This window comes from Rattus rattus, chromosome 10 (genome assembly GCF_011064425.1).
Source record: "Rattus rattus isolate New Zealand chromosome 10, Rrattus_CSIRO_v1, whole genome shotgun sequence".
In the NCBI taxonomy this organism is placed as follows: domain Eukaryota; kingdom Metazoa; phylum Chordata; class Mammalia; order Rodentia; family Muridae; genus Rattus; species Rattus rattus.
This window is the reverse complement of record NC_046163.1, coordinates 912675-935032: the sequence shown is the minus strand read 5'-3', so window position 1 is coordinate 935032 and position 22358 is coordinate 912675. Positions and strand designations below refer to the sequence as shown.

The window sequence follows — 22358 nt, the reverse complement described above, 5'->3', positions numbered from 1 at the left end:
CCGAGGCCTGGTAAGATTCCCCAGACGTGACAACTGTACTATTCACTGACCATCTCACACAGATGTTCAGTCACCAATCCTCAGAGAGTTGGTGAGCATACGTGATAACCTAATGAAGACCTTGAGAACCAAACAGTCACATTCTTCAACTCCTTTAGAGCCAGCCACAGGATTTCATAATATATTCATAAAATTGAAGAAGGTACAGACAGAAACTTAACTGAAGCGTGACTGGGCAGTCTGAAGTGCTTCCCCCTTAGGCCTGTACAAATTATGTTTAGGGCAGTACAGCCTAGGTATTTCTCCCCCATTTGGCTTTGCAAATGGCAGGAGAGAATAATGGGGACTGAGTGATGAGGTGGATTTCTAACACAATCTCAGAAGCAACTTACTCACTGGTTTGGGGGCGAGTTACGATCTGGTTCTACTTGATAATTTATATATTTCCCCCATTATGTCTATGGGCTTTAATTGCATACATGTCTGTGCACCACATGTGTGCAGTACCAGAGGTGGCCAGAGGGCGCACTGGAACCTCTGGACTGGAGTTAGAGACGGTTGTGAGCCACCAGGTGGGTGTTGAAAATTGAACTCAGGTCCTCTGGAAGCAGCTGATGCTCTAATCTCTGAGCCCTCTCTCCAGGCTCTTAAATTTGGCAAATGACTTTTGATTAGAAGGAATAAACACTTGCATGTGTTGTAAGCTCTTGAAATGCTGAAGAAATGAATGCATGGCCTAGTTTAGAAAAACACAGTTTGACAGGATAAGAATACAGAAACATGCAAACCTGTGTCAGCCCAAAGGATCGAGAGCAACTTGGAATACCAAAGAGCTTCTGCACTTGGCAGTTTAGTGTGTGTGTGTGTGTGTGTGTGTGTGTGTGTGTGTGTGTGTGTGGTGTGTGTGTGAGAGAGAGAGAGAGAGAGAGAGCGCTTCCGTCTGATTCCTAAGCTCCAGGTCAGCATTTCAGTCCGTTCTCTCTGCCCCCTGCATCTCCCTTCCCTTGTTTTTGAGATTGGGCCTCATGTATCTTACACTGGCCCAGAGCTTGCTGGGTTACACATATGCATCACCATGGTTGGTTTACGTGGTCTGAGGATCAAACCCAGGGCTAACTGCATGTTTTGTAAGCACTCTACCTAGTAAGCTACATTCTTTTTTCTTATTTTAATTATTTTTTGAGGTTGCTTATTTTCTCTTCTCTTCTCTTCTCTTCTCTTCTCTTCTCTTCTCTTCTCTTCTCTCCTCTCCTCTCCTCTCCCCTCCCCTCCCCTCCCTCCCCTCCCCTCCCCCTCTCTGTCTGTCCTGAAAAGGTCTTTATGTAGACCAGGCTGGTCTTGAACTCACAGAGATATATATGCACAATGTATGTGCTTAGTGCTCACAGAACTAGAGTTGTGGATTATTGTAAAACATCACGTGGGTGCTGGGAACTGAACCCAAGTCTTCTGCAAGAACAGCGAGTGCCCTCAACCACTGAGCTGACTCTCTAGCCATCCATGTCTAGGCCCTTCTTACCAAATGTATGGACAGCAGCCTAACCACAGAGTGCAGAGGACACAGCCGAAGGTCTCAGCTGGGAAGCCCTCAAGCAGATGGAACTGTAAGTGTCATTCATGAAGAACTGCTTGGCAATACTAGTGCACTCTGCTAGGAGGAAGATACTACAGTACGTGGGGTGGGTTTGGAAAATCCAGAAGATGAAAAAATGCCATGGTGTTTGTGAGGGTAGTGTTCTGTCTGCTCAAGAGAATCAAACACTATTCCTACTTGCTGGTATTTTTGGGTCAATTAGGAAATGTGTAGTGTCTGAAGGGTACCTGTTATTGCTTCAGATTCTACATGGCTATTACTAGTCACATGGTGGGTTGGTGACCAGGAAATGAGGGGTAGGCTTGACATTTCCCCTTCACTACAACTGTAAGGGGTACTGGGACTGAGTACAGGCTCTGAAAACTTTCCTTGTGTGCGGTGAGGTATCCATAAGCAACATCTTTTTAGGCCATTAAAACCACCACTGTCTCTTGGGAAGTAATCCACTTGCACACCAGAGACCTCACTCACTGAGGACACTGGGGATTTGTCTGACACTGCCCCAGGGTTTCTGCCTGCTAGAAATCTACATCTGACATCGCAGTCCCACTAAAATAACATTTGTGGAGGAAGGAAGACGCTGAGCAAGCTGACATGGCCGTGTAGCGCCATGAACTTCAGGGATGAGCTGCTCCGATATCTTAGACAGGTGGCTCCCCTAAGCAGCCCCATGTTCCTTGCTTCCTTCCTATAGCAACAGACTGGCACTCAACATTGGCAACTCAACATTTCCATTCAGGAAGCTAAGGGAAGTAGTACTGGTTGCTGTTGGTCATCCTTGAGAAGGATGGCAGTAAGCCCTCAAGTAGGTCACGTGGAGGTATGAGTTGCTCTAGTTCTAGTGGGTGAAGGTCAAGAACTCTAGAATACTGCAGAGGAAATGGCCTAGGACAGGAAATCAATATGCAAATCAATTTTGATACTGCTATAGAATGACTCAGCGGCTTTCCTCCTGCTAGAGCTGTGTTTGGTGAGGAAAGCCTGAGGCCACGCCAGAGCGGGGAGAATTTGTCCTAGCTCTTTCACCAGTCTCCCAATGGGAAGTCACTGCTTTGAAAACCTTGCAAGTTCAGCTTGGGAGTTTTGCCTCCAGCCTGCTGAAGGTCTCCCCTGTGTCCCAGTCAGTTGCTCCTACAGGGCCCCTGCGGTGGCCACAGTAGATGCGGTATGAACTGAGAGAGCACAAGAGGTGCTAAGGGGAGGTGCTCACTTCCGGACTTCAGCATCCCTTCCTGAGCATGCAGTTGGCAGTGACATTTAGAGCAGGCGAGCCCAGGCTCAAGTGTCTACCTCAGCAGGCGTTCAGACAACAGGCACGCGAGACAGAGAGAACGTCTTCATACCTTCATCTCTTCCTCCATCTCCGACATTTTCCGTTCCAGCGCTCGCCTCTCCTATTGAGAAACAAGGAGCTTGCTGAAGAGAGAATGGCATCTCGAAGCTGCCTCCACATGCCACACCACGAGCAGCTTCATGATCTTTGAGTCTGTCTCGACTAGGGCCGCCCTTTCTCCACACATGCACTGTCCTGCCACCATGGGACAGTGCTACTTCACTGATGATGGATGGTCCTATTACCTAAGTCTTCTATAAGAAAAGTAGAAGAAACAGGGGTGGCATCTGGCTAACGTCCTTTGCAAGTTAAAATTTTCAAATGACTGCAAGTAACTAGGACCCTTGCTCTCTACAAACAAAAATCCATCGCCTTTAGTAACATTCCACCTAGGTTCCCAGAGAACTTCACCTCAGGGAGCAGATGGGCAGACATCACTGCCTGCAACTTCTCTCTCCCCTTGCTTTCTCTCAAGTTAGTAACTCTTAGTTTAGCCTGAATTCAGCGAGGAGCTGTTAAGCAGATGAGATGCCAAGGAGGACTAGTTATAGGCCAAGGGAACGAAACAGAAAACTTAGCTTTTCCCACAGACAATGAGAAAGACAGGAATATACTATATCCTTAGAGTCAGATAGGGGTCATCACTAAATCTAACTGGGATTCCCCAATCCAAGGATATAAAGTCCCAGATATACATATCTGACATCAGGTCAGGAATCTGACTAGAACGTCCTCTGCCAGAGGGCTGATGAAAGTCTGACTGCCCAGGTCTTAAATCATAAGACCTAGATCAATGGCAAAGAGTCTTGATGAAAAACTTCCTTTAAAAAATATTTGAGTGTGTGCACATGTGCGTGCGTGTGTATCCACACCGTGGTATGGAGGTCAGAGAACAACCTCGGCCCAGTTCTCTCCATCCACGGTGGGTTCTGCTGTCAGGCTTCATACAGCAGCACTTTGACCTTTGAGCCACCACACAGGCGTCCGCCTTCTTTTGAGACTAGGTTTGCTAGTTTTGTGGATGGCCTGGAACTCACTATGAAATACAGGCTGGACTTGAATTTGTGACAATCTTCCTGCCTCTGCCTCTCAAATGGGATTACAGGTGTGTGACCAGATAAAAGTTTCCTTTCTGTCTGAGGCCATGGAGAAAGGGAGAAAGCCCTTAGACCTGTGTGCATGTTTAAATAACCAAATACCTTGGAGCTGTGTGTATGTGTGCAGTTCTGAAGGCAGAAGAAGAATGCACAGGATGACTTCCCAAGGCTCCTTCCCACCCCAAAACTGGCACGTTCAAAGTAACCAACTATACGGGAAAGTCAGACTGGTCATCAAATTACTGTCCAGAGTCAGACAAAAAAAAAAAAAAAAAAAAAAGATTAAGCTGGGAACGGAATGTGGCAGAGCTCCTGCCTTCTTAAGATGAACTTTTTCCATTGGCACGGACAACAAAGTTAGAGAAGGTCAGAGGAAGACGTGCAGCAGGCGGCCAAGGGAGACAGATGAGCATACCCGCTTCTCCACCTCCAGCACCGAGGACCGGTCAGAGGTCTTCTCTTGTTTCTGCTGTGCAAACACAAGGACAACACCTGTTGTTTAGGCTGTCTCACGTGTAGTCAGGAGCCCCGCTTTGCTCTGCTTCACCACTACGTCCAGAAAGAGGCAGCAGGGTTCTGGGATTTCCCTTTAGCGAGGGTCTCAAGCAAACAGACTGTGAGATTTCGAACCCTGACACTTGCCTTGAACAGGAAGTAGGATGGCCCCCAGGGAGGGGAAGGCAACAACAGTTTCTGAGGCTAAGCATGTGTGTGTACAGATGCTACTCGTAATACATCCCCGGCTCTCATCTTCCCTCTCCCAAATACTAACTCTCCTTACACCAGATCACCCCTGCTCCACTCGAGAGACTCAGCTTCTCTTTACAGTCTGCAGGGCCCCAAACTTGAATGCAGTCCTTGGGGCACTCTTGTAGCCATCTTTCCCTGTCACTTCTGTTCTGAGCACTGAGGCCATTTCCCTTCTAGTGCGGTAGTCTCCTTAGACAGCTTCAGGTGTCTGAACAGAACATTTCCACGTTTATCTGTTTGGCTTCCTTCTTAATCTGTTAAGATTTTACCTGACAAAGGATTTACAGTACATTTAGATCACTACTGACTTTCAGTTCAATCCTGCGGAGGAGTAAGATGATTTGTCCACTACACCTAAGAAGAGTAACTCAGGGAGCGGCCCTGCCTTCAGTCAAGGAATGTAGGAATCTCTAAGTCTCCTTTGGTCTTCAGGTTAGAGGACTAGGCAGAATTTCGTGTGTTCAATGGGCGTTTAGTGACAAAGGAGGACTCTCCTCTCCTGCCTAGCACAATGTCCAGACTGCTGCAGTAAGAGGGGACACTAGGCTGCCCTGCAGATGCTCCCTCCTCTTCCTTCCTTTCTTCTCAATTACCAAGTAGCTAAAAGTAACAACAAAACTTAGAATTCTGGCTCTCATCCTAGACTTTCACCTTCTGCTCTCAAGGTCATGGCTGTCTGCCTTTATATCGCATCTCCTGAGAAGTGGAAAGGAAAGGGGGAAACGTATTAGGGATCTCGGAATTTGTTTATAACTTCTTTTGTTTCTTTCCTAAGCTTGAAGAGCTGGGAAGATTTCGATATTTGCGAAGTTCAGAAAACAAAGGACTAGCTTTTTGTTTGCTTGTGTAGTTTTAAGTGAGTTGGCGTTTATGTAGGATGCTGCATGTGTCCATGTGGGGACTGTCTCCAAACAAATGCATGAGGCTGACAGGCCCGCCTGCCCTCCCTCCACAATCCCAGCAAACATCTCCATTTTTGGTAAATAGACTTGGTCTGTAGCACTATCATTTCTTTCTAAGCTTCAAATAGCTTGTACTTGGTAAAATTAAGTATATCCCAGCATACCTAGCAGAGCAGCTGGCTGGGTTGCGATGGCACCCCAGGGACTGGGAAGGACCAACTAGATTCTGATCTGTGTGGGTCACTCTGAGCAGTTTGTTATGCTGGGGAAGAACTCCAGGAGCCCCGGCTAGTGTCAGCAGCCCCCACTGAGGAGCAGGGCTGCAGTGCTTTTCGTGGGGAGGCTCCTTTATGTTCTGAGAGGGGCACAGCTTCTGGGAACAGCGTAAGGGCTGCATTTAGTACTAACGCTGCCCATCTGGAAGCTATTCAGAACCAAACTAGTCTCTGACAAGACATACTGCCTAGTTTAGCAATGCAGAGGGGAAAGTGACCATAAAACGTATTTATCCTGCCCCCCACCTGATGGCAGGGTTATAATTTTGTCATGGACTTTTCTTTAAATCAGAGACCTTCCTTCCCACCCCCACAACATGGCTTTAAACCTAGTGTGTGTTAGCTGTAGGCCTCAGAAAGTGCAGTAAGAGCCACGTATGGCTCCTGTACCCCTCTTTGCTGCCTTGTGCACCCCACAGGGGCTACAGTAAGATGCTAAGATAGTACTCAACCCTTCCCTGACTACATACTGTGTGCCTGGGATCCCAGGAGCCTGTAATTTCATTTTTCATTTGGGTTATATCATATTACCAGATTAAGCAGCCACCTCTGGTTTTCATTTTATATTCTCGTAAAGAATCCTTTTTTACCTCAGTTCTGCTTTTGAAATACTCAGTCCGCAGGCATTCTGGGAGGGAAATAACTGAACAGGCTTCCTGTTAACTCTGCACCAACAGAAGGCTAGCTGCTGTAGCTTTCAGCTGCAGGGCTTGTTTCGTGGGCAATGAGACCATGTCCCCCAGCGGCCTCTCAGATTTGTGTAATTAAATCAGGCCTGGTGGTAAGAGGGAGTGGCTTACCCCATCTCACTGTCACCAGTTCCATAGAACCAGATGCAAGGGGCAACACCTTTGCTTCAAGGTGGAGTCCCCTGGAACCTAATCTGGACCACTTCATCTCGGACGTAAACAAACCACTTAGGTTATTTGGGCTCCATGTTGGGTTTTCTATACTCGGTTATAGTCTAGTGCTTATTTCTCTCCACAAGGTGAGGCACAGAGGACCTGAACTGGAGCACCAGCAGGACGGGAAGAACCACTTAGAACTGACCCAGTACTGTCCCGACCTGTACTTCCGCCGTGAGAAGCTATATTAATATCAACGACTAGCATTCAGAACATCAGTTAGTGGTTCATGGAACTCAACCGTCAGTTTTCAAAATATTCCATTATTTAAGAGCTCCCACCTGTCGGCTTGAGGAAGTGTCACCTGGACTCCATCTCCCAGCCTGCCCCCTAGATAGATATCTCCCCCCTCCCTTTCACCTTCCCCTCCCCTTCCCCCTCCCTGGCCTTGCCCACCCTTCCTTACCTGGGCCATCTTCTCAAGCTTGGCTTTGATATCAGCAAGCTCCAGCTGGGCCTCCTGAAGCTTTGTTTTTAGCTTTTGGTTTTCGGTCAGGGCACTCTCATAGAGCTGTGAAGGGAACAGAACCAAGTCACTGGATGGGCTCCTAGTAGGAGAACTCACAGTTCTGCTTCGAGCTTCCATGACCACCCAGGTGCAGAAAGGAGGGTGGTCTATGAAGAGCCACTGCTCTCTGGCTCAGGGCAGTGCTCTCAGGTGCTGACACAGGAGAGAGATGGAGAGCCCCACCGTCAGGGAAGCTAAACCCTGGGGGAAAAACCACACACCCATTTCTCCCATGTGATATAAAACAGAATTATTGCTTTTGGAACTGGGTTTGTTGGGTTTGGTTTGTTTTTTTTTTTTTTTTTTTGGTCAAATTTTGCTTAACAACAACAAAAAATATCAACCAAAAAAATTCCTTAACCAAAATGTTTTGTTCCCCATCACCCCCTGCATCTCAAACACCTGAAAGGGAATGTTTCCAAAGTCCAAAGAGCAAGAGCCGAGAGAAGTAGATGATAATTTTTAAAAACTAGCACCAAAAAGTATTTGGTTGATATTCAAAACACCTTATTAAAAGCACATGTTTCTTAAAGTAAGTCTTAACCAAATAATGCTCATGGGCTCAGGCACACAGAATTATGCTTTTTACTCTTTAAAAGTAGTACATTTCTTACTTTACCCTACACTTCTGAATATTTAACTCTAGGCATACGCTAACTACGGTAATAAAAACAACACGAATAGTCTTCCGTGGGTAGAAGGTGAAGCAAACAGCTCTGAGAAGTACCGCCATACTCCTTATTTAGAACTTTGTTTTACTACTGGTGGAAAAGGCTACAAGGTTTATATGGCAAAAGTCAAGAATAGGAACCTGGAGAGAGATCCTACTTTTTTATAATCCCTGCTGCTGTCCTCTTCTACCCGGCTGGTCAGGCTGGCTAGACGAGCCTCCCTGGCCTCCCGACGGGCTCTTGCTGAAGCACGGTCACTGTGAGCGTCGCTACTGGTCGGGTTACTGCCTCCTGACTCCAACCTGTAAGAGAAATAGTGAAGTTGAAAGTTGGTTTTCAGAACAAAGTGTGTGTGTGTGTGTGTGTGTGTGTGTGTGTGTGTGTGTGTGTGTAAGAGAGAGACAGAGAGACAGATATAGACAGAGACAGACAGAGAGAGACAGCCTAAGTCTAGTCTGTGCCTTTTCTAAGAGGCTAAGAACTCTGGCCAGAAACTTACCTTCCTTGACTCTCTTAGCCAGCATGCACAGGTCTCATGGACGCACTGTGAGCGTGCGAATGAGCAATAACACAGATTGGGGCGAGATGCTATCATTTGCCAAGAATGGAGCTCACTTGAAAAATTGGTGGCTGGGACCATGTGCTGCTTTAAGTGTTAGAGCTTTGAAATTAACTGGAGTTGAACAGCTTCCTTCCCTAAAGAGTGTGCCTTTAAAACCAGTCTCTTGTGTCTGAAGGGCTCTTGGAAAATGATCACCACGCACCGTCAATGAATCGGAAACACATGGGTTTGGAGAACGAGCCATGGGGAGAGAGGCACCCACAGCAGGCCGCTTGGACTTGTGGGTGCACAACAGGTTTGCTGGAGTGAGTCCCAAGCAGCCGATTCTCTTCCCTGTATCCCACATCAAGACTCAGGCTTGTGGTTAAGATGTCTATGCCTGGCAGGCGAGCTTCGAGAGCTGCTGGTGGCTCTATTTCCAGCACTGCTCAGAGTATCAGGTAGGAGTCTCTGAGCTAATTACCAGCTAAGTGTCCTGGTGTCCTTTTAACCCTTCACACTAACTCCTGTTTTCCTGTGTGTTGTGGGCAGCACATACCAAAGCGCTGTACACTAACCAGCCCTCCAGAGCACTGGCCCCTGAACTGCTTTGGTTTGCACCATCACAGCTGTGAGACTGTCTGGTGTCTGTGGTGGCTGCCGGCAGAGCTGGCAGAGCTGGAGTAAGCACCGGGAAGGGCAGAGGAGCAGGTCCTGGAGGAGAGGGAGGTGAGAGGAAGGTGGCAGCTGCACGGGGAGCTGGGCCTTTTTCTCTTAGAGATGCCAGAACCTGTGTCTTATCGCCCTCCCCTCTCCCTGTTCACAGAAATCTTTGCACTGGTGATTTTCCTGACTACAAAAGATTGCTCCATAATCTTACCCAAGAAATAACTGCCATTAACAGTAGGTTTCATATACTTCTGTAATGTCAAATAGCAATATGTTAAAGTATATAATCCTATAAAGCCAGATGAGACTTCCATTATTTAACTCCTCCCTACACTTAGGATTCTGTGAGCACCTTCCCATAAAAATAAAAATGTACTTCCTCCTTAAAAATGACTACATAGTTCATTCTTTGGTTATCTGGTAATTTAACCAAATGTCAGGTGAGAGACGCACTGCTTCACAGTTGTTAGCTGTCACCACATCTACTAACAACACTAAAACGTGCAGTCTTATTTGTAAGTCTTGGTTCAGCTAGCCAATCACCTACCTACCTACCTACCTTCCTTCCTTCCTTCCTTCCTTCCTTCCTTCCTTCCTTATGTATTTAATTAATTAATTAATTTATTTATTTATTTGGTGGTGGTTGCTTTCTGTTCGAGACAGGGCCTCTCACAGGCCAGAGTAGCCTAAAACTTGCTGTGTAGTGGATGTTGAACTCCTGACCCTTCTGTTTCTACCTCTTGAATGCTGGAATTACTGATGTGTGCCACTTGCCACTTTTTTAGAAAAATGTTTAGAAATGTAGTATGTGATCTCGGCCAACTAGATTTTGAACACTTATTATGTGCAGCTATACTGCCTTCCAAAGAGACTTATCTCACTCCACCTGTCCTGTTTGCTTTCTGTATCTGTAATAAACACCGTGACCAAAAGCAACGTGGTGAGGAGAGGGGTTCATTTCACTTTATATGACAGTCTGTCATCCAAGAAAGTCACAGCAGGAACTTGAGGCAGGGGCTTCAGGCAGACTAACTGGGAAACAGTATGTACTCGCTGGCTTCCAGGCTCGAGTGCTGTTATCTCTTCTTATACAGCCCAGGTCCACCTGTCTAGGGATGACAACACCCACAGTGGGCTTGGCCCTTCTGAATCAATTAGCAATCAAGAAAATGGCCCACAGACGTGCCCAAAGACCAATCTGATGAGGATAATTCTTCAACTAAAGAGGGAACTCTTCTTAGGTATACCAAGTCGACAACCAAGATTTGCCATTGCACCGAGTTTACAGGAAAACGATATTCTTATTGTCCTGTTTTAGTATTTTAAATTGAGGGGAAGGTTCAGTGTTTGGTTATTCGGTGCTGTTGTTTCTGGATGGCTAGTCACACTTTGTAAAGTGTACAGCTTTCTCTGGTCACACCTCGGGAGAATGCTCTTACACACCAGGGCTTTGACAACTGTCTAACACATCTCACAAACTTTTCACTTCCCTTTACTTTTTGATGTTTACAGAAACTCTTTTCTTTTTCTCTCTTTTAGTTTCTTTGAGACAGGCCTTGTACTGCCTAAGTTGGTCTAGGACTGTCTATGTGGTCCAGGCTGACCTTGAAGTCCTGACCTCCTGCTTCAGTCTCCCAAGAGCTGGAACTAGAAGTCTGAGTCACCATGCCCAGCTAGTTACAGCTATTTTTTAATGATAACAGTGTAAATTTACATAATGAAACCTGACATTTTATAATCTTTAGGGTACTTTTGGGAAGATGTTTCCTTCATACAGATAATAAAATACTGTCTTGTGCTATTTTTGTAGAAGGGCCTTTCTCTTTAAAATGTAACTATTTGAAATATATTTGTTGATTTCTTTAGCATGCATTGAAGGATGTGTTTTCTCAAAACAAGCAAACAAACCAAAAAACCAAAACAGTACATTTTCTCAAGTACTTTATATCCACCCATGAGATGCAAATTTAGATTATATATATATTATATATATTATATTATATTATATGTATCTGAAGGCATTGTGACACAGACTGTGTTCTGTCAGTCTCTGCTTACTTTACTTTTTATACATTTATTTGTGTGTGTGTGTGTGTGTGTGTGTGTGTGTAAACATCCATTAGGAATTGGTTCTTCCCGTCTGTCATGTGTGTCCCAGGACAGCACTCTGTTGTCAGGTGTGGTGACAAACCCCTTTTCCAGTGAAGCCATCTCACCGGCCCTCTGGCCTTACTCTTGAACTGGTACACCAGTATTTTAATCATGACAATTTTATGATATATTTTGAAGTCTGCTGAGAACGTGTAGCCATTGTAACATAACTGAGTTCTCTAAAGATGAGATAAAGCAAACAAAACAAAACAAAACAAAACAACAACAACTAAAACCCTCCTTGCATGTTGTAAAGCAAAGGCATTTTACACTGCTTGGCAAGTAAATTATTCCTTCTTGGCTGGGCCTCGGTGAGAGGACAGAGAAGTGACACATATAAATCTTAGCACACATTAACAAGTTCGAACTAGCTCAACTACCAGACAGATTTAGAGACCAATTTCCCCGTGATGTCCTAGAACTACATCTGTTCCCTATCCCATCTCCTCGTGATTTCTCCGTCACAGGGATAGTGGAGAAGAAGAGGTTCAAACATTTAGTTCCAAAGACGCTGTTATTTTTATTTTCTTCTTTAAGAAGATCAGTTTTGCACCTTAGATACTGTGTGAAAAGATTATAGAGGATTCTTATTCATTTATTTTAGTAATTGCAGATCAGGCTTTTATCATGGGATAAACTGTCCATAAGCACCACTCGGATATGAGATCTAGGGCTAGGTTCATTATACAGTGACAGTACCTCACCCCAGTCTCAGCTCATGGTCTCCTTGGTAACAATCTTGTCTTCTGAATTATCAGATTAGTTTAACTGCCTCTCCCCGCACCCATGATACCCGCCTGCCTGTCGAATGGCACTTTCTGCATTCTCCTGAAAGGATTGTTGTTCCAGTAGATTGTAACTAGCTGCAGGTAAGGGCAGTGTCTCACTCACGCCATTTCCCAAGTGCCCACGGGGCCTGGCCCTGATGCAGGACCACCGTCAGCTGGAAGCACACACAGTGGACTTGAAGAAGAGTGAGTTGCAGCAGGAAGGTGAGTTGAAGCTGTTTTATAACACTGGGCAAAAGGTAAGTCTGACTATTATGGTGACTGGAGAAATGAAAAGGAAGGTTACAAAGCACACCACTTAACTATTACATGAAACTAAAGTTAACTAGGCATACATTCTCTCATAGGATTTAAGCATGCATAAAAAACAGAGTTCTTACCTAGAAAGTCTTTCATGCTAGAGAAAGGAGACAAAAACAAAAAGAAAAAAACATTAGCAAGAGACTAATTTATATATCCATTCATAAATTGTACTTTTCGAATCAGATGTGTCAACTTTCTAGTGGAGACAGGAGTTGCTAATTGAACTGACAGCACGCACGGCTGCTTGGCTCTAACTCACAGGTCTTCGTACCACAGCTCACCCGGTCTGAGGCTTTGGAGATAGCGTCCTTTCAAATGGGCAGACCCCAAAATACAAAGTGATCAAACTCCTCTCTCTTCCAACTAGACAAGCTTGTGCTGAAGGAGGGCCCGTCACTGGCTACTGTGTGACATGGAACCATTTGACGTACAATATCCATCCTATTAATTCCCGTCAGGATCCCAGGCACCCCAGGCTTCCCAGTAAACAGTGCAGTTCATAAACAAAACCTCAGGTCAGCTGCTGGCTCCTCCCAGATCACGGTAAAGATAGGGATGAGGGAGCTGTGGGCACAGTCCAACCCTAGTCCCTTAGATGCTGGTACAGACTTAAAAAAGAATAGTAAAGTATTTTGGGATCTCAGAAGCAAAGTATTCCGCAGATGCAGACTACAAGCATAGGCCTTGTTTAAATAAAAAGCAACAACAGTGACTATGTCTTCATCTTCCACCTAAAAAATTATAAATGACCTTTGACCTTCTATCCTTTCATAAAAAAAGAACTCAAGCAAACAAGCATTTAACTGATTTATGTGAATTTATCTACTTCCTCTTCTGAGATGTTAAGAGAGTAACAAAACCTCAAAGGACAGAAGAGGAAAGAATGAAGGGACGCAGAGTCCAGCCATATGTAAAAGGGGATCTTTCACCTGGGAGCAACACTCCATGCACTGCTTTCCCTCCGGGGAAGACACTATTTTGTCAGTCCAGGCACAGAGCAGCCTCGGACATCGCACCCCAGAGAGGTGCGATGTGTAGTGTCACGGCACATCTCAGAGGTGGCTTTCTATGGAATCCCTCTTCAAGTCAAGGGCTGTACTCAGAATGGTGAAAAGAGCACATCCTAATTCTGTGGGGTTTCCTGTAGCTATGGAGTAGGGACTTCTTTTATGAGTTCTTAGTTAAGTTTACACACAATTTTGTGATATATTTCTGGTTACTAATACATTTAAATTCTATCTATCTGTCTGTCTGTCCGTCCATCCGTCTGTCGTGTGTGTATGCATGTGTGCACATGTGCTACAGCACAGGTGTGGAGGTCAGAGGTGAGTTTTCAGTAGAGCATCCTCTCCTTCCACTGAGTCTCAGGGACTGAACTTAGGCCATCAGGCTTGACAGCAAGTATTGTTATCCACAGAATGATCTTGCCATAAAAACGAGACAGGTCCCATTTGAGGTAAAAGGAAACCATTTAGAAAAAATTATGGTGTATCTATAACATTCTCCTATATTTGTGACATTCTTTGAAAACTCTAAAATTTAGTAATCTGGAGTTATGGCAATTTTTCTTACATTTTTATATCTGTTTTTGTTGTTCTGTCTTCTTTGTTTGTTTTGTTTTTGTCTTGACAGAGTCTGGTCTCAAACCCAGAGATGTGCCAGGTATATATTTCTATCAGGTTTTAACATGTCATATCTATCTGTCACTGACCACCAACATTATTATTATTATTTTTTTTGTTTCAGAATTAAAAACAAGAACAGGTCTGGCAGTGGTGTTGCACGCCTTTAATCCCAGCACTCAGGAGGCAGAGGGAGGCAGATCTTTGAATTCAAGGTCAACCTGGTCTACAAAGTGAGTTCCAGGACAGCCAGGCTACACAGAGAATCTCTGTCTTGAAAAACAAACCAACCAACAAAACAAGACAAGAAGGCAAACAAGAACAGCAACAGCAAGGACAGCAAATCCATGCTTGGCAGGCGAAGGTGTGAAGGAGCTCACCACCAAGTATGCTTGCCCGAGTGCGACTCCACATGGCAGAAGGAGAGATTCCTGAGAGCTGTCCCCTGAATGCTGTGGCACGTGGGTACACACAAACATGATAAATAAATGTAAGAGCTCAGTGTGGCAGCACAGGTCTGTAATCACGGCTGTTCAGAAGGCTAAGGCGGGTCGAGCACACGTACAAAGCCTATGTGGGCTGCACAGTGAGTTCAAGGCCAACCTGGGCAACTTAGGAAGAGCTCGCCCCAGAATAAAAAGTAAAAAGAAGTAGGGTATACAGCTCTGTGGAGCACGTAACCTGGCAAGACCCTCGCCTCAATTCCCAGGATGGGGGTAGGTGAGAGAGAAGTCAGGGTGCTGAGTTTGCACCTTCAGTAGCTTTGTGGAAGATCTGCCTACAGCATGTGAGTGAATACCTACCTACAGGGAAATGTTAACTGTGACTTGTCAAATACTTGTGAATAACTGAGGCTGAAGTCATCCTGGCCAATGTGAAGAAACTGTTCTATACTTAAAGCCTATGGTATGCAGAGCCTTGCAGGAGAGGCCCAGAGAAAGAGGCCTAACTGGTTCCATGACACAGGGAGAGTCCTGCGAGCACACGTCAGGAGCCTGTCTGGAGCATGAGCGGGAAAACATGAATCTGTCTGTGGAGGCAGCAGTGATTTCTGGGCTCCAGTTAAGAAGCTTCTAGAAAGATGAGTTCTGAGAAGATGATGGCAGACACACACACACACACACACACACACACACCCCATTGTTTCAACAGTGACAACTTATTGTTATGGTGAGTGCTTTAAAGTCTTAATTTAAAAGTCTTTACCTGACGTCCACCCACTCTCTTATTCCCAGTTAACATCCTTAGTGCTGACAGGGCCAGAACATGGTTACTAGTAACTAGAGCTGGCTGAATTGTTCATGGCTCTGAGTTCTAATTTTTTACTCTTCTGCCTATGAAACTTGGGCAAGTAACCAGTACCCCCTGGTAAGAGTTACATGTGATAACTGGGAGGAAATACATTGTTAAACATGCCAGTACCCTTGCTCTTTCCCTCTCTCTCTTCAGTTATAAGCACATTGCTATGCTGGTGCTCATTAGTGTCCTGAAGTTAACTTGGTTCCTGTGAGCCAGGAAATTCAAGTCAAACGCAAAGCACTGCTTTAATTTCTCTCACACTCCTGGGCAGAGCAGCCTTTCAACACCAGGTCCCTCGGAAGCTGCATTCTGCAGCCTCTCCAGAGACAGGGCTTGCCTAGGTGTAAAGGATGACTTGTTTATAACTGGGGAGACTGCCTGGCTGCCTTTTGCTTCTCTATTGTAGCATAAGCATTCTACAGTGCACAGACTACGGTCTGGTTAACTTTCTGACCATTAAGTCAGCTCTGTCTAGCTGACTTCATTTTTCCCCAGTTGGTTCTCGGTTGGAAATGTTCCTTCAGTTCCTGCTTGTAAATAGCCTGCTATGAAATAAGGTTTTTTGACATCTTCAGCTTTCATTTCTACTGTGTGAACTCTGGTACCCATCTCTACATGATTTAAATGCATCTTGCTCCACTAAAACAGGAAGTCAGAATTTTTACTATGAATCAATCTTGGCAACTTACATATAATAAAGTGTGCTAATCATTACCATTGGTTTACCACTGTAAGAATGAAATTAACGTTTTTTTCCCTTTTGAATGTTCTGGAAACACAACACTCCACATTGTCACACTGAAGTAAAGTTCTCAGTTATTTGACTACACAGTATGGCTGTGTATACTGTACAGTCACCACGAAGGATGCCGATGTAAGATACAAGTATTTAAAAATGGAAAGTCATAGAGTAGGCTAGTATTCTCAAGCAACAGCCAGAGAAAGGCCACAGGGTACCTGGATATGAACAGGTGGATTCCACGGAGGCTCACTTTTCCACAGATGAGAGCATGTGGAAAACGATAATGCCAACGTGCTCAGACTCGTGATGCCTACAGCAGTGCTTGCCCCCCCCCCTGTCTTTAGAGATCATTCTCATTGACAGACATCTTGGAAGCTGATGAATGACACCCCTTCCTGCCTGGAACACTAAAAGCTAATCATAGGCATGTTAAGATTCTCTGCTCTCACTTCCTTTCTGGTATCTATTATAGAGTGTGTAAGAGAGGACTGATCTGATAGACAAAGCAGTTGATGGTCTGTTCCCACAACATCCCCGCTAGCTTCTACCTGACTTTGGAGTGATGTGGGATTCTTGGATTTTTGACTGTTGCACTCAAGGCTAGCTCTAGAAATGTTCTGGAATGGCTAACCCAACACATTAGAGCCATTTCCTAAATCTCAGATTTGGGTACAGAAGAGGTAAAACAGTTATCTAAATATAAACATTATTTCAAAAGACAGGAACACAGACTTGCAAAGGAGGTAATATTCTCTTTCTTAAAGAAAAGGCTTCCTTTAAGTTTATAGCCTAAGAAAAGTATGTTTATAAATTACAAGATAAGACATCCGAACCATACAGGATTTAATGTATACTTGTCTAACTCCTGATAAAATGACTTACGTTTTTAAATAATGCTTCCTGATTTTCACTAATAAACACCTCTAGAAAATACTGGTTTACTTTGCTTTTTGATATCATAGGTGATTGGAAGGTGAATGAAAAACCAAAACCAAAACCACTGGTTATGCCCAGGCAGAAAATGCTTTGGGTATCTTGGGTAAAGGGTAGAGTAACTCAGTGATATAGGAGATTTAAAGCCAACGTTTCATTCTGTTGTCACTCAAACTAAGCTCATTTCAGCTGTTAGGCTGACATGACTTCTCATTGTAGAAAGCTGCCTGCCAATTCTCAGACAGACCACTGAGTAAATCTAGAGATAAGATAAGTGGAGTGGCAGTGTGCCTAAATGGTCTCAGGGGAGCAGCAGGTAAGGAAGTGTCTTGAGAGACAAGCACATAACAGACGAGGAAATGAACACCAAAGGGTCTCTCACAGAGGAGGGCAGCAAATGAGGACCTCCAAGACACAGAGTTCAGAGACTCCAGCAGAACCTCAGATGCTTAGAGACTGGGTTGTGGCTACGTACGTTCTAGGAATGGCCTGGTTATCTTACTTCTGGCCTCTGAATAGTTTTTCTTTTTAAAGCATAATAGTTACATTTAGTCCACTTGAAGGTCTAGATGTCTCATCTCTACAAAATAACATTATGTATTTCAAAAACGGTATAAATCTTTACCCAATTTGCAAGTTATTATCTCAGACATTTTAATCAGGAAGTTTTGGAAAGAACATCTTCAAGTGTTTTTGTTTAAGAGCATTTTACTCTACCTTTCACTCAAGACAAATGAAAAATGTCCACTAAGATGGGTCTCTGGTGTGTTTGAACTAGATAAAAATTGTTCAGTGGGGGCTGGGGATTTAGCTCAGTGGTAGAGCGCTTACCTAGGAAGCACAAGGCCCTGGGTTCGGTCCCCAGCTCCGAAAAAAAGAACCAAAAAAAAAAAAATTGTTCAGTGAAGGGATTACATCACAGCTTTAGTGGCTCGAGTGGAGGCAGCAGATACTGGGACTGGGGCTCTGGAGTAGAAGAGACTTGAAGCTATGGAGAAACCAGTAAGAGCCCAGTGAGCTGAGTGAAAAGAATGACTGGCCGGATAAAACATGGTTTGAAAACTGCCCCACATTAAGAAATAGGTTCCTTCCTTTCATGCCTCTTTAAATACTCCTTAACAGCCCTTGCTCAGGCCTGCTTCTAATAAGAGAGCAGAGTGAAGACTGCCATTAATTCAGATGGCAGTCCTAGAAAGGAACAGGACCCAGGATGGTTTTGATTTCTGAAATGAGGAGGGCCTTCAAAACACCAGAGGCTAGATTAGAATATCCCCGCAAAAGCTTTTAACTTGAAAGTTATCGCAATTCAGAAAGGCACATAATTAAAACCAAACTCTTTCTACCAAGTTTAAAATAAAGTCATGGCTCAGGAAAGCTGGGCCCAAGGGAAAGGAACAGAACAAGCCACATGTCCACTGCCAAGGTTGAATGCTTTAACTCATGTTCCTTTGGAGTCAGGGTCTGACCCCACAGTGATGGGAAAAAAAATCTTCTATTTACATTTCCCAAAGAAGGACTAAGCAGAAGGAACATTTTCTATCATGTTCTGTATTCTAGCTGAGCCAGGGGAAACAAATTGAGCTATTCTGGGATGCCCCAGAGAACCAACCTTCCATTTTAGAGCTCTCAGACTCAAGGCTGATGAGAACAAGCCAATAGAAGTGAGCCTTCAAGGACAGAACTTAAGACCAGATTTCAAAGCCCCTGAAAAACCTAATCATAACACACTCCCATGCACACACGCACCCTGCTAGAAACCATTATGGTTTTCTTACTATGTCTAGCAAAGATTAAAGTGTTCTAGCCTTGCATCTTCAGGGATGCCCTTCATTACTAAAATGGATAGGATTTCAAGGAAATTGAAACAAGGATGGTTGGTATACTGCTCTGTAGTGTTGGACTTGATCTTCCTAAGTCTGTATCCCTAGTAAAATAGTTAAGATCTTATACAATGTTAAATACACAGAGAAAAAGAACAGGTTTGTGTAGAGATGTGATCGTGGGGAAGGCCAGAGAGCCGTATTAGTTCTCCATACATGTGCATCAAAGCCACCAATTTCCTTGTCATCATCAGCTTCACCAGCATTAGTTTCTATTATCACCAAAACAATGATCATGAACTCGGAATCTCAAAACACGCATGACCTCAGTCTTACAGGTCACAGGGCTGCACTGCCTTTGTTCTCTGCCTTTGAGCTCATTCTTCAGGAGACTCCCAAGATCCTGCAACTCAGGCTGCAGGTCCCTGTGGCTTTCCTGCTTTCAGCTACTGGCCACTTGGGGTTTGTGGGGTTTCCATATCCCTTCTCGCTTAGCCCCTTCCCCCTCAGTCTGGCACTGGCGCCCGGGCCCTTCCCCCTCATCCCTTTGCTCTTCCTATCATCAGGTTCATGTGAATAGATCAGGCATGCCCACTTGGGCGAAAATCTGCCCAGCAGAAGGTCAACTGTGCACACAATGGTTTCATAACCATGGCAATCTATTATTTTCATAAATAATCCGAGAGCCATTTCTAACTTTTCTCCTTTAACAACAAAACACGGTCCAGTTAATAACATCCTAGAAGAAATATGGTCTCTCAGCTACAATGAAGAACCACATATATTTTGTATCCAAACAATTCTAAAAATACTGCCTTATGTTAGAAAAAGTGATCATCCACGTGAGTATGTGAGAGACAGTGGACTTCCAGACAAGAAGTTGACAACTATAAAATCACATAAGTCTTCATCATATTAAAATCCTCATCATTTTAAACTGCTTGTTTGCCTGTACCAACTACTACATATGGAAAAAAATAGCTAACTGAGAAAGTCACCCTCACCAATTAACGCTGTCTCTATTGTAGCTATTTCTCTCTTTATTTCCATTTATTACTGGATGGGGTAGACACTGGGTGGGTGGCATCAGTCCTTTCCTTCCACACTACGTGGGCAACAGTGGGCAGTGCATCACCACTGAGCCCTCTCTCAGACCCTATACTATAAATACTTGGGGGAAATGTCACATGCTGGATAATGCATCCACATTCACTTCTTCTTTGCTTGTTTACTGTGGAGGAATACATGTGAATATCCTATCATATAAACTTTATAACACTGCAGGCAGAAGGGAATCAAGTAGCAGTAGCTTGCATGTTTTACCAGACCTTAACATAAGACAACTGGGTTGGCAAGATGACCAAGTGTGTGAAGACTCTTGCTATCAAGTCATGTAAAGTGATTCTCCAGGACCCACACTGGGGAAGGAGAGAACTAACTCCTGCAAGTTGTTCTCTGACCACTCCCCCCAAATAAATATAACAAATAAAAATAAGTTTATTACATTATAGAAATACTCATCTTCTGGGGGCATTTATTAAGCTCCAAAAACATTAGGATTTTACAGTTCATAGTTTTCCTGAAGTTCCTGAAGAATGTCTGGATTATTTTGGAATTATAAAACGTACTTACCCTAGAAGGAATTATATGAATATCCCAAGTCCTCCATAAAATATTTGAAGCAAATGATTTTTTAAAAGAGAATTCTAAGGTCCTTAGGATATATGTGTGCCTTTATAAGGTCATGCATATTCTGTACCTCATCATCCTTGTGCTGTGTCATCCTATGGCTTGGATACACCAGTGTGCATGGCTATCTGAATGCATATTGTAATATTCAAAAACTGGGCTCGGTAAGACCTGACTGTTAATACTGCAGATAGTGATTCAGAAACTAAGGACAGAGCACTTGCCTAGCATGTGCTAAGCATCATCCTCACCACAGGAAAGGAGCCACACATTCTCGAGTGCCCAGCTCAGTCTCGAGTGCCCGAGTCCCAGTCTGCAGGCGTCCTGGTGGCTCTCAGAAGCTCTTCAGCAGTTCACACTTTTTCAGGGCGGTAAGCTTCCTGCCACCAAAGCCCAAGAGGAATGTTTTCTCACGTTTGATGTTTTGAGGCAGGGTCTCACTATGTAGCCCTGGTGGCTTCTAACTGTGGCAATCCACTTGCCTCCACCTCTTGATGCTTGGATTACTGACACTCAGCCATGTCTTTCTGTGCATGTGTGCACGTGTTGGGATGATCAGTCTGACACCGTGCTTGGCTGATACGGATCTCTCCTTCTCCTTCCCTCTCCCTCTCCCTCTCCCTCTCCTCCTCTCTCAACATAGTAAATGCTGTAGCTTATTGGATAGTAGTCATCTAAATTTTATTTGGACCAAGCTGCTAATGAAAACTTTTAAAAGGGCTTTCTAGATTTCGAGGTCCTCAGCAGATAAGCACTTCCCTACAAAGATTCCAGCCTGCTAACCTGACCCACGGTAACAGTAAACCAGTCAAAAGGAAACAATCCCCAAGCTTAAGTCACACGAGGTTTAACGTTATTTCTCATAACTTCGACATATCATGGACTTCCTCTCTTTTTAGCTTTTTCTTTTTGCCCCACAGATACCCCAATATCAACTCATCTACTTTGGAGCTGTAGATGCCCTGGCATGTTAAACAGAAATCATTTGAACTGCCCTGGGGAAACCCATGTTCAGCTCTCATTTCAGAAGGTACAGTTTCTCACACATAGCCTCTGACTTTTCAAAAACAGTCAAATTTTATACAGACAGCGGTTTTCATTAAGTACCTGTGTCTTGCCAGCCTCGCCAGGGATGTAGAGAATAAATATACGATTACAAAATCTAAGATACCACTTTGATCTTATAAGCAAGCCTATAGAAGACAGCAAGGTAAGAAATGAAACTGGTTTAATGCAATCGAGGGCCAGGTTATCTGGTTCCTATAGTAAACAAATAGGGAGAGACGCATACGGATTAGAGATCTTGGACAAGGCTTTACGTAGGACTTACAGATGTCCTAGCATCTGAAGCTGGTGGCTGTTAAACATGACACAATCATGTGTGACTGATGGGGAATCTGCCACAGGTTAGGGCTTTCCTAGAGCCACAGTTACTCCATAATGTTACTCTGCTCTGAAAGGTGATGCGCCAAGAGATTAAAGCAAAAAATAGAACTAAGAAACTATTATTCTATTTTTATTGTTCCACAGAGGAACGGAGTCTTCAAATGCACAGTTGTTTGGATTTAGGAGCTGAATGGTCTGTTAAAATGTAGGCCTCAGCAGAGGCAACACGGTAGCGGGCTTGGAGGCCGGGCTAGAAGGTCCTTCAGGTAAGACAACCCTCAGTAATTCACACTCTGCTATTTATAAACTTGTTATAACTTAATAGGCTCCAAGTTGCAATATTTGTTTAAAATTTATTTATAAAGCAAATTAATAGCACA

General features: G+C 44.2%; 1 protein-coding gene across 3 annotated transcripts in view; it reads right to left on the bottom strand.

Moving 5' to 3' along the window:
* Nucleotides 1-22358, bottom strand: part of Ppp1r12b (protein phosphatase 1 regulatory subunit 12B) — a 191695-nt gene that overhangs the window by 8265 nt on the left and 161072 nt on the right. For all 3 annotated transcript variants that reach the window (XM_032915242.1, XM_032915243.1, XM_032915244.1), the window contains 5 exons: nt 12565-12581; nt 8193-8337; nt 7263-7367; nt 4440-4493; nt 2938-2988 (listed from right to left, as the gene is read on the bottom strand). In XM_032915242.1, coding sequence (XP_032771133.1) covers nt 2938-2988; nt 4440-4493; nt 7263-7367; nt 8193-8337; nt 12565-12581 — 372 coding nt within the window. The remainder of the gene's footprint in view (nt 1-2937; nt 2989-4439; nt 4494-7262; nt 7368-8192; nt 8338-12564; nt 12582-22358) is intronic.